The sequence below is a fragment of the Diabrotica virgifera genome, chromosome 10 (assembly GCF_917563875.1).
Source record: "Diabrotica virgifera virgifera chromosome 10, PGI_DIABVI_V3a".
NCBI lineage: Eukaryota > Metazoa > Arthropoda > Insecta > Coleoptera > Chrysomelidae > Diabrotica > Diabrotica virgifera.
Window position 1 is genome coordinate 65,609,834 of NC_065452.1, and position 12,872 is coordinate 65,622,705.

The 12,872-nt window shown below is 32.8% G+C and overlaps 1 protein-coding gene across 3 annotated transcripts in view; it reads right to left on the reverse strand.

Annotated features, from left to right (window-relative positions):
- LOC126878680 (ATP-dependent DNA helicase Q1-like) overlaps positions 1–12,872 on the reverse strand; it is a 74,922-nt gene that overhangs the window by 28,443 nt on the left and 33,607 nt on the right. For 2 of the 3 annotated variants that reach the window (XM_050641533.1, XM_050641535.1), the window contains 2 exons: positions 11,892–12,197; positions 557–865 (listed from right to left, as the gene is read on the reverse strand). In XM_050641533.1, coding sequence (XP_050497490.1) covers positions 557–865; positions 11,892–12,197 — 615 coding nt within the window. The remainder of the gene's footprint in view (positions 1–556; positions 866–11,891; positions 12,198–12,872) is intronic. The other variant, XM_050641534.1, reaches the window with a different exon arrangement.

A 12,872-nucleotide genomic window follows, 5' to 3' on the forward strand; every position in this document is an offset into this window, starting at 1 on the left:
AGTCGGTAGGAAATCGAAACTGACACTAGAAAATAAAATCCTTGTGTACAAAGCTGTCTTAAATCCTATCTGCCGTATGGAATCCAACTTTGGGGATGTGCGAGAAAGTCAAATACAACCATAATTTAAAGAAGCCAATCGAAAATACTACGAACGATAACTGATGCACCCTGATATGTGTCAAACCTCACACTTCATGAAGATCTAAGAATCCCGTTCATACAGGATGTGATCACTCAATATAGTACGAAGCACTATGAAAGACTGGAATCACACAGTAACCCCCTACTTCAACCTCTAATAGAACATCATGCCAATATGAAATTCAAAAGGAATTGACCAGCTGACCTGAGAAACCGTTAAAGTGGTTTTGTCACTGGGGAAGACCTCACCAAGCCAATAGGAGCCTTTGCTCCGCAGCCAGAAAATTAGCTTATAGACCCTTATTTGTGTTTTGATTGCTAAATAGTGTGACTTAATGAAAACAAATGTTTTGGTTTATGTGTTTTTCAAAAAGAAAGTAATTTTGGTGTTAGAATATAATTTAATAACTTACCTATCACAATACGAACCAAATGTCCTTTACCATAACACTTTTGCAAATGGGTCATGAACGTTTTGCTTTTAGCTACCCATTCTGGAGTTACATACAAAAGTCTTAGTTTTGGATTGTTTGAGTCCATATCAGTATAAATACTTTTTCTTTCTTCTTTGGAAGAACCAGAATTTAGAGTATTTGCATTTATTCCTAACTGTTGCAATGCCATTAATTGATCTTCAATTAAAGATATAAGTGGAGAAACAACCAATGTAACATTATTATTTACAAGAGCTGGTAAGTGGTAAACTAAGCTCTTTCCTCCACCTGTTGGCATAATTACAGTAATTAGGTAAGATATCTATTTTATTACCGATTGTTATTAAAGTTTGAAAGTTTTTACTAGCAAAATTAAAATTCTCCTGTGATAAGATACAAAAGTTTTATATTGACAAATAAATACATAGTTAACCTGTTAAATATTTCATAAAATATATGGCCTGGAATAGTCCAGGCACTCTCGAACCATAGTGTGAGATGGGTGTACTGAAATATAGAAAAAGAGAATATGCTTTCCCAACCGACAACATCAAGTGAGGTATTACTTGTTCAACAAAATCAAGTGCTCTTTACTGAGAATCAAGTAAGAAGTCAAAATGAGCAGCTGTTATACAACGCCTGGTTACAGGAAAACAAGAAAGAGAAAATCTAAACATGATCATCCAACAAATGAAAATCCAAATAGATACACTACAAAAGAAAATAGAGGAAGAAAAAACACAGCACAATGAAGATATAGAATATTGCACTGACGACGACAAACTAAGAAAAAACCCAATTGATTCGAGTCCGAAATGCAAAAAAAGGGAAGGCAAGCAACTCTCCAAAGGAAGTACAGCCCCACCCCCACCAACAGAGAAGTAAACCAGAAGAGACTCAAACGGCACGTTAACCACCACTAATAATTATAAACAAATTGTTTATAATGTTGACCTCTAAAAGAGGTTGCAAGAAAACTACATCAAAGTTGCCAAGTTAAAGACATAAGGAAGACCTAAAAAATAAGGGATATAAAATAGAAAACGTAACCCAATTACTAAGAGGAAAAGACAAAGCACCACTACCTATTTTTGTACTTACTTTTCGTAAAGAGGAAAATACAAAAAAAGTGTATGAAATTAACGAAATTTTATACATGAAAGTGACCATAGAAGATTTCAAAAAACCGAAGTTGATTACACAATGTAAACGGTGTCAAGAGTACGGACATACACAAAATTATTGCAGAAGAGAACCGAGATGCGTAAAATGCATCGGGAAACATCTAACAAAAGATTGTAAAATGCCACAAAATAAAGAACCTAAATTAGTACACTGTGAGGGTGCTCACCCAACTAGTAATAGAGGTTGCAACATTGCTATAGCTCTTCAAAAATTACGGAACAAACGGGAAACCTATAACCACACCACAAAACAAGACAGCAGACATGTAGAATCCTATTCGCAAAAACCAATTCCGACATAGTGCGCTCAAAACCTCAAAGATGGACGATAACTGCGGGAAAACAATTAATTTGTCACTTGTTCAAAACAGAACGGACTGGGCTAGCTTTAGATAGGACTTAAGTGACAGAATTGAGCTGAATGTACCAATCAAAACTTATGAACAACTTGATGAAGAAGCAGAAACACTAACCATAAATACATATACAACAAGTAGCACGGACTAATACCAAACAAATTATAAGAAAAGCCAAAGGTCAAAATTATCCCAAAGAAATTCGAGAACTGGTGCAAAGAAAAAGAAAAGCCAGGAAAACATGACAAAAAACAGAACTACAGAAAATAAAAATGTATTAAATAACCTCACGCAGCAGTTGAGAAGGGAAATAGATTTAATTAAAAAAGAATCAGTAAACCAATACCTAAGCGATCTGACAGATGACCAAACCACTGACTACTTGTTGTGGAAATGTACAAAAAGAATAAATAGACCAACGCAACAGATTCCGCCGATTAGAAAAGAAAATGGAAAATGGGCACGTGACGGAAAACAAAAAGCAAATATGTTCGCTTCATACTTGGAGAATGTCTTCCAAAAAAACGGATAGGGAAATAATAATCAATCCGAAAACGATGATGATAACAGTACTGAATACGATGTGAACAATAATGATCAAGGAATAATAAAGCATCCTATTCCTAAAGAAGTAACCAAAATAATAAAAAACAATATCAATCCCAAAAGGGCTCCAGGATTTGACTTATAACAGGAGAAATACTACAACAATTACCTAGAAAGGCCATCATAAAACTCACAATCCATATAAATGCGGATTCAGGTTGCAATATGTACCTATCAATAATGTGGAAAACATCTGAATTAATTATTATTCCCAAACCAGGGAAACCAGTTAATAATCTAGAGTCATACAGACCAATATCGTTGCTACCAATTATTTCTAAATTATTTGAGAAGATATTGCTAGTAAGAATACAACCTGTACTCGACCAAAGAAATTATTCCTTCCCACCAATTTGGATTCCGCAATAAACACTCAACAAGAGACCAAATACATCGAATAATAGATATTATAGAGAGATCTCTAGAAGAGAATAAAATACGCTCAGCTATTTTCCTAGACATAGCAAAAGCATTTGATAAAGTGTAGCACAAAAGCCTTGTTAGTAAAATTAAAAAGATATCTTCCCATCCAATATGTATATCTAGTACAATCATATTTGGAAGACAGAACTTTTAGAGTTAAACAGGAAGGCGAATATAATTCGAAGAAACAACTAGAAACCTCCAAAATGCAGTTAACAAAATAGACACTTGGAATAATAAATGGCGCATAAAAATTAATGAAGGGAAATCTGCCCATATCGATTTCACTTACAAAAAAAAAAATAAATAATCACCCAGTTAGAATAAACAATAAAATTGTTCCGTACAAGAAAACAGTTAAATACCTAGAGCTACATTTGGATAGCAAATTTAAATGGAGGAACATATCAGAAAGAAAACTGAAGAACTAAAACTGAAATACAAGAAGTTATATTGGTTATTAGCGTTTATTAGATAGAAGCTCACAACTTACAATCAAAAACAAGTTAGTTAGAACATTTAGTTTACAAACAAATGCTCTAACAGTAAGGTCCTATGGTTACAGTTATGGGACTGTACTAGTGAGAGTAACTATGCTTGCCTCCAAAGAGTCCAAAACCTAAATTTTATGAAATTCTAGACACACATGTTTCAGTTTATAATAATTATAAACATTAATATTCAGTTTGGTATACGAGCGAAATTATTAAACTCAAAAGGAAAATTCAAGTTACATAAAAATTTTAAACGAACAAACAATGTTGTTTATTACCATGAATTTAGTAGATAGAGGTTAAAAATTAAACAAAAGTGTAAGGAAGCATATAGTTTATATTTACAAAATATACAGATTAAGCTGACACAAGATCCAAAATATTTTTGGTATCTTGTTAATCATAAAACAATACTTCTAGAATTGAAGGAAATAAGTTTTATAATAATGACTCATTTGATAATTCTCAAGCAATAGTCAATGTCTTTAGTACATTTTTTAAAAGTGTTTATTCTTTACCAGCCATTAATGATGAGTCTAATTTCAATTTTAACCCAGGTACCTGGTTGGATATTAGTTGTGAACCAATAACGGAAAAGGAGATTTGGGAGGCTGGAAAGAGGTTAAAAACAAATTGACCTCAGGTGCAGATACAATCCCTTCATTTCTTTTTAAATATTGTCTGCGGTTTTAATACAGCCACTACAAACACTTTTGGGAGAGACCTATGCCCAGCAGTGGACAGGACAGGTTGCAAGATGAATATGAAATCCTATATATTTTAAATATTTTAACGTTATCGAAAAGGTTCAAAAAAATATCTAAAATTTTTAACCTTCAAAGTTACAGGAACATATCCCCAAAGAGGTTGTAATTATGTCGCTTTGTTAGTTAATTTTCATTTTATTTCCTAGTAAAAAATAGACTTCCGAACGGTAAGGTTGTATCCGAGACGTTCTTATCAACGAGTAGTTAAATTAGTATATTATTAAGGATATTATTTATCGTGAGTGATGTCCGACGATCCAATTAAATGGTCGTTATGTTATCACGAAACCAGAAACCAAAAGTCGATTAATAAGTAAGTTTTTACTTTTATTTTTATTAAAAATAAAGGAACAATTATTATATTAAAATGTTTCCTAATCAGACGCCAACTGAGGCAATATTAGTCCAGGAAAAGAACGTTTTATTTTCAGAAAATGCACAACGTTCGCAAAATGAACAAGCATTATATAATGCATGGGTTCAATCAGAAAATAATGTTCAAAAACTTAATATAGATAATCAGCGCCTAAATCAAATAATTATCACAATGGAGCAAAGAATAGCAAAGCTTGAGAATACCCAACAAGATATAGGGTCAACAGCAAGCGCCGATAAAACAAAAACCAAAACAGACAAATCTGAATATTTTACCGATGAAGAAGATTTAGCCAACGAAACGGAGTGGATAAGACAAGAGAACAGGAGGACCAAAAAACGCAAAATGGAAACTTCATTATCTCCTCCCTCTCCAGAGAAAGCAACAGCTGTAAAGCAAATTCAAAAGCCAAAACTGCCACCTCCGGTTGTAGTAGAAGGTTTCGAAGATGCTGCCAACTTAAGTAAGACTCTAGTCGATGCTAGTATTAAATTCACCATGAAAATAATAAACAGTGAAGTCATAAAAATCAATACACCCGACAGTAATAGAAAACTAATACAACAGTTTAAACACGAGTAAACTTTCATATCACACATATGAAAATAAACAAGAAAGACCAATCAGAGAAATGGTTAAGAAACTACATCATTCCTATCAGCCTAATGACATAGTAAAGGAGCTACAAAGAAGAGGATATAAAGCTATACAAGCTGATAAGAAATTGAAGTGGAGAACTAAAAAACCTCTTGATATGTTCATCCTGACGTTCAGACAAGATGAAGATATAAACAAAATCTTTGGAATAACTGACATTTTGAGCATGAGAGTAGAAATTGAACCACTAAGGAGCTTGAAGCTGGTACCACAGTGCAAAAGATGCCAGGCCTATGGTCATACCTGGAAATATTGTAATAATAAATCCAAGATGTGTTAAATGCATCGGTAAGCACCTTACCAAAGATTGTCAGAAACCACTAAAAGAGGAACCAAAGTGTATCCATTGTGGTGAAAATCATCCTGCAAGCTACCGAGGATGTTATGTAGCCAAAAAAATACAAAAGCTGAGAAATCAGAGAACAAATAAGGCCAGTCTACCAAAACCACCACAAAGGGTCAATGAGAAGGAAAAGCCAAAAGCACAAAACCTCACTGCAAATAGAAAATACAGTGATGTAGTTAATAATGTAAAACAAACGGACCAAGAATTGGAAACCGAGAATACATTGAAAATAATATTAGAAAAACTCATCAAGATAGATGACAAAATAACACAAATAGATATAAGCGTTAATAGATTGGAACATAGCGCTAAAGGAGCTATACCGAAAATTCGAAATGGCTAAGCAACTACGAATCATGGAATGGAATGCCAATGGGCTTCTACAACATAAAAATGAACTGCAAACTATCCTAGATACAGAAGAAGTGGATTTATGTCTCATAGCTGAAACACATTTCACGAAACAATCTTTTATAAAGCTTAGAGAATACAGGATATACCACACTATACATCCTGACAATGCAGCCAAAGGAGGCAGCGCACTAATAATAAAAGATAACATTGAACATTATGAGGAGCTTAAATATGAAACAGTACACATACAAGCAACTACGGTATGTGACAAACTCAAAACTAATTGCGAAGTTAATGTAAGCTCAATTTATAGCCCCCCTAGGCATTCCATGAACAGTATGTAGAATACTTGAAAAGTTTGCGAAAAAGATATATCATTGGAGGTGACTTTAATGCAAAGCACACCCAATGGGGATCAAGATTAACAACTAAAGGAACAGAGTTACTGGCAGCCATAAAAGAACAGAAATGTGAAGTAATATCAACAGGTAGACCGACTTATTGGCCAACAGATACAAACAAAATACCGGACTTAATTGATTTCTTTGTTATTAAAAATATTTCATCCAACTATGTAGATATTAATGAAGGTTGGGATATGAATTCAAATCATTCACCCATAATACTCACTGTGAGTGACACGATTATCAGAAAGGATTGTAACCCAATACTAACAAATAAACTAACAGACTGGGAAAGTTTTAGATCAATCCTTGAAGATAGAATTGAACTAGCAGTACCATTAAAAAAACCTGAACAACTAGATGAGGAAGTTGAGTTGCTTGTACAAAATATACAAAAATCAGCATGGCAAAGTACTCCTACTATAAGATCAAACGTCAAAGGAAACAACTATCCGAAAGAAATTAAAAAGTTAATTAAAGAGAAAAGAAAACTTAGAAGGAAGTGGCAACAAACCAGAGCACCCCAAGATAAAACAAATTTAAACAATGCTAGTCAAAAACTTAAAAGAGAGATTCAAAATATAAAAAATGAGTCAATCAGCTACTACCTGAGAGAGTTGACGGATAATAGTAGCACAGAGTACTCTCTATGGAAAGCTACAAAAAGGCTAAAAAGACCAGTAACCCATTCTCCACCCATTAAACTAGAAGACGGTAGCTGGGCTAGAAGTAATGAGCAAAAGGCAGAGAGATTTGCCACATATTTAAAAAATACATTTAAACCGCATGATGACCAAAATAATGATCAAATATCGATAGAGCCTAATCAGACAGAGGAGAGAATCAGACCAACATCCCCGAAGGAATTAGCTGATGAAATAAAAGACAATATAAATCCTAAGAAGGCACCAGGATATGATCTAATTATTGGAGAATTACTAAAAAACCTGCCTCGTAAAGCCATAGTCAAATTGACCAACATCATCAATGCTGCATTTAGATTGAGATATGTTCCAAATTTATGGAAAATAGCTGAGGTTATAATGATACCAAAACCAGGAAAATCACCAAATGAAGTGTCTTCATATAGACCATTATCACTTTTACCAGTGATGTCAAAGCTTTTTGAGAAACTTCTGCTAAAAAGAATAAAACCAATAATAGAAGAGAAAAAAATGATTCCAAACCACCAATTTGGCTTCAGAAATAAACATTCTACGATTGATCAGGTACACAGAATGACTAACATAATTGAGAAATCATTAGAAGAAAAGAAAGTCTGTTCTACAATCTTTTTAGACGTAGCTAAGGCCTTCGACAAAGTTTGGCATGAAGGTTTAGTCTACAAACTCAAAATTCTTATGCCTAAACAATATTCAGAAATTTTACAATCATATATATCTGACAGATATTTCAGAATTAAGCAAGAAGACGTGTACACTGATCTAAAAGAAATCAGAGCAGGAGTCCCTCAAGGAAGCGTATTAGGTCCTGTTCTCTACCTGTTATACACATACGATATACCTGAAATGGAAAATGATACTATAGCCACATTTGCAGATGACACCGCTATCTTAGCAGTAGGTGATACCAGCGAAGAAGCAGCAGAAAAATTACAGTTGGCAATCAATAAAATACACAACTGGACTAAAAAATGGAAAATCAAATTAAATGAATCTAAATCTATTCATGTCAATTTTACAAATAAAAAAATCGAAAACATTCCAATTAGAATAAATGATGCCCAAATACCATATGCATCTTCTGCAAAATATTTAGGTATCACACTTGATGCAAGGCTTCGCTGGAAAGTCCACATTAAAAAGAAAAGGGAAGAATTAGGTATCCGTTACAAAAAAATGTATTGGATGATGGGAAGAAACTCTGCATTGTCCACATATAACAAAATACTTTTATACAAACAAATACTTAGACCAGTATGGATGTATGGTTGCCAACTCTGGGGCTGTGCCAATTCAAGTAATATTCAGATTATCCAGAGATTCCAGAATAAAGTATTACGGAACATCGTTGATGCTCCTTGGTATATCCGAAATGTCGACCTCCACAAGGATCTTGAGATGGAAGATGTAGACAAAGTTATCAAGAAGATGGCAGGTAGTCACGAACAACGGCTCCATAGTCATGTAAACATCGAGGCCATCCAGCTCCTCGATAATACTGGGCTAGAAAGAAGACTCAAACGAAGAAAACCATTTGAGTTAGTGTAAAGTGTTAGTGTAAAAGCAGAGCATAGTGTTGTATTGTGTGTTAGTTTTAGTTTTAAAATTTCATACTTGTTAAAAAAAATAAGAGGACACCATAGGGTTAAGATCTTAGATTATGTATCATTTAGTAATATAAGTTAAAGAAGAACTGATAATTGGTCAACTGATGACCAGATTTCAGTAGTCTAAACACAGCTTGTGTTTAATAAAAAAAAAATTATTTCCTTGGAAATGCGTAGAAATCAGTCAGCGATATTATATTTACATAAGATATTAAATGATGAAGTTTTGACTGTCGCAATTTACTAGCACAAATCGATATCTTTGTTCTTTGGGTAACAGTTCGATATAATAATACATTTGTGTGTAAAAGATCCTACACGAATATAATGTTGAAAGCACCAATCAACTTAATGTGCAGAAAAACTTTCTAATAATTGTGATATCTTCTGTTGTAGTGCTTATGAATTAAAAAATAAGTGTCAAGCTCTTACCTAATGTATTTCATATTTTAGTGTTTTTTAGAAGTTATACTTCTTTAGGCGCGATTGGGAGTGAATGTAAATGGGCGCGAATTCATCAAAATTGTTGGTGCCACGCGCAGACACATTATACGTTAGCTCTGATTGGGTATTCCAATGACATGTCAAAAATTATCCAATATGGCGGCTGTGGTTAAAGAATGTTGTCATTTTTATTTTTTTTTTGCTAAGTTATGTTTAAAAATTGTGAGAACAGAGACAAAAGTGAGTTTATAGTTGTACTGACTTTTTAAATAGTTTTATACATATTTTTGGACTTATTCATATAGAAAAAAAGAATGTGTGTGTACTTTGTACGCACGTTAGAAGTTATACTTCTATTAAAATTAAAATTAAACATTTGTGTAGAAAATCTGACGTTTTTTAGATTTGCTATGATTCCTCAAGGAAAAAGCAATTGCGGAGACGCTCCAATTCGTCAAAAAATGATGGATTAACATTATTTTTTCGAAAATTTGCCATTTTTAATGATTTTAAAATTTGACGAAAATACAGCAGAAAATCGAAAGGCCATGAAAAATTATAGTAGGTATAAACTTTTTGTCGAAAAACGACGTTTTTAGAGTTTATACGGTTCCTCACGAGAAAAGCAATTGCGGGGACGCTCCAGTTTATAAAAAATGAAGTATTAACGTTATTTTTAATTTTTGGTAGTATTATTTTAAGTAGTATTTAAATTAATATTTAAATTAAAATACAATTAAAATATATTTGTTTCGTTGAAATCATAAAAATAGAAGTAAGTATAACTTCTTACGTGAGTACAAAGTACACACACTCTTTTTGCCTTTATAACGTATATTTGTTTTCTTTTTTTTTGTATTTATTTGTTTGCATGAGAATTGTTTATTATTTAATTGTAAAATTGCTCTGTAAATGGATAACTGTTGGATAATAAACGCTAATATTATTATTACACTAGTCAACAAATAAACAAAACAAAGTCGCGACTGATGTTAAAATGGCTGTACCGGGGAGTTTAAAGCGTCCTGAATGCGAATTCAAACACCAAAATGGTCCACCACGTATATATGTTGAGTTATCTTCTTCTTAAATTGCCGCGCATTTCTGCGTAGGCGTACACCGTACATTGTCTTGTCAGGTGAAATGTTAGATTTGGAGTTATAGAATGCATCAAATATTGCTCTTTATTATAAAAATTCTTATATACTATATACACATAAGTTCAGAACTAGAAACAAAAACTATAGTAAGTCTTTTGTACACAATTTTGTGCATATCCCAATTTTCTCATAACACTATTTGGATTAACATTTTATCTTGCATAGTAAAAAACGAGGATAGCTCCTGGTTACTGTTCCTAAATATTATAAGTTGTACTGGCTAGTAAACTCAATTAAAAAAATCCATTATTCTAATCTAGGACCTAAGGATCTTTTGGACAAGTGAAGGTCTCGAACTAAGTCATGTAATTCGGCTTGTTGGATGCAATAAGGTGCTTTTTCGTTGTTTTCGGGAAAATAAGAATCATTATTTTCTGATACATCATCAAGTTCACTTTTATCACCATATATTTCCAAATCTTTCTCCCAATTTGTCGAGGTCCTGAAACTGGTAAATCTTCTCCATGAAACCGGTTTTTTTGCTGAGGTAATATCTGGGTATTCAATTTTATGTTTGCTCTTCCTTGAAAACCCAGACACTTTTGTCATGCAGGAGTAACGGTCGTTAAAATGGTTTAGAACTATAAAAGTTTAAATGGGTAGGTTTACTGATTAAGAACTACCTTTGGTTTATTCTTTATTTAAATGTTAATGTGTTATTCGTAGACATTAGATATCCCAGTGTTGCCAAATTATGCACAATTTTTAGGAAAAACGTTAATTTGATAAGATCACGCCCCAATATATTACAAATGACTGTTTTAAAAAAAATTTAGTAAAATACTCATAACTGAAAAATCATAACTAATTTTTTTTGAAAAAATCATAACTCGAAAATATTACATGTTAGGAACTCTTTACCATCATAATCATATTCAGAGAGCAAAAATGAACAAAAAACAGCATTTTGCATTCTAGTCGCAAATTGGTTGTAAACTAGTGTTATTATTAAAACCGCTAAGAATATACCGCTATAAACTAAGAAATATAGTCAACGCTCCATGGTAGGATAGTGCAAACACTCCTGACCACGGCGCAGTACACGAAATTTGGTTTAGTCCCCACTTTCCTGCGAAACGCACTGTATCTACAATAGAACCTTTCTGTCTTTCCGTGAATTTTGACATTTTGACTCTGCCTTCGCGCAGCTCCATGGTCAGGAGTGTTTGCACTATCATCCGCAACAAATACCTACATTAGGAACTTCTTATGGCAACAATTAAAGAAGAATATTAATATTGAAGATTGTCAAGGATCACGAAAACCGACTCCACAACCATACAAACAGGGAAGTGTTAGAACTTTTAGATCATCAAGACTTAGGCCGCAGGCTCAAACGCACCAAATCTTTTGAATATAGGACAATACAGTAATAGATTAAGTTAAATGTAAAATGCTGGTTAGTCTTAGGATTAGGTGCATTGTTCATTTAATAAATAATAAAAAAATATACCTGTTGGCATCAGGAGCAGAACATCTTTTTTTGATAAAGTAGCATTTATAGCTGCTAATTGTTTTAACCGAAAATTATCAAATTTGAAAGTATTTTTTAAGATTTCTTTTACTTGTCTGGTCCATGGAAATTCTTTTTCTATCCATTTGCTACTATTAGCTTGTGTTTTTATTTTAGATACATAATGTTCTTTCTGCAGCTCTTCTTTCTCAGCTGTTAATATTGCAATCTGGTGTGCTATTTCTTTCTGTTTAAGTCGTAATTCTCTTATGTTTTTTTCCAAATGTGCTTGCCTTGTCAAATATTCTAAAAAATTATGTAATAATAAATAATTTTTTTCTGAAGCGATTTGCTTGTGGCATTTTTGTAATCAACTATTTTAAATGCGAAATAAGAATTGTCAATGATAATAATGTTGCAAATTCCTCGGTAGAATGCAGTAGTAGGATGTGGTTACCCATACACCTACTAAAAGAGGAAGTCAATAGAAAGAAAATACCATGATTAGTAAATCAATAACATACAGAGTTAGTACATATCGTGGGCTTACTGCAAAAATCCGTCAAGTCCGTAATTGTTTGTTTCGAGAAAATTAACTTTTAATGTTTACTGTCTCATTAAAACTAAACTATTAATTTCTTATGATTAGTATTTGAAAAAAATTAAAGTTTTAAAGTTAATATATTTCGGCAATACATATTTTGCTCACAATATTATTATTGTTTATAGAGGATGTTAAAAAACAAAAAAAAATGTAGGACTTAGATGATTGTGGCAGAATAAAAATAGCAAAAATGTATTTAATAGTTTAATCTTAAACTAATACAATAAAAATTTTATAGCATGTATTAACAAATTCCTTCAGTCTTAAATATCTTCATCACTGTTGGTTGAGGAAAGAACTTCGTCTACAGCTGAATTCGATGTTGGCAAAGATTTGTACCAACCGTGAAATTCTTCTGGGATGTCTCCTTTGCGACA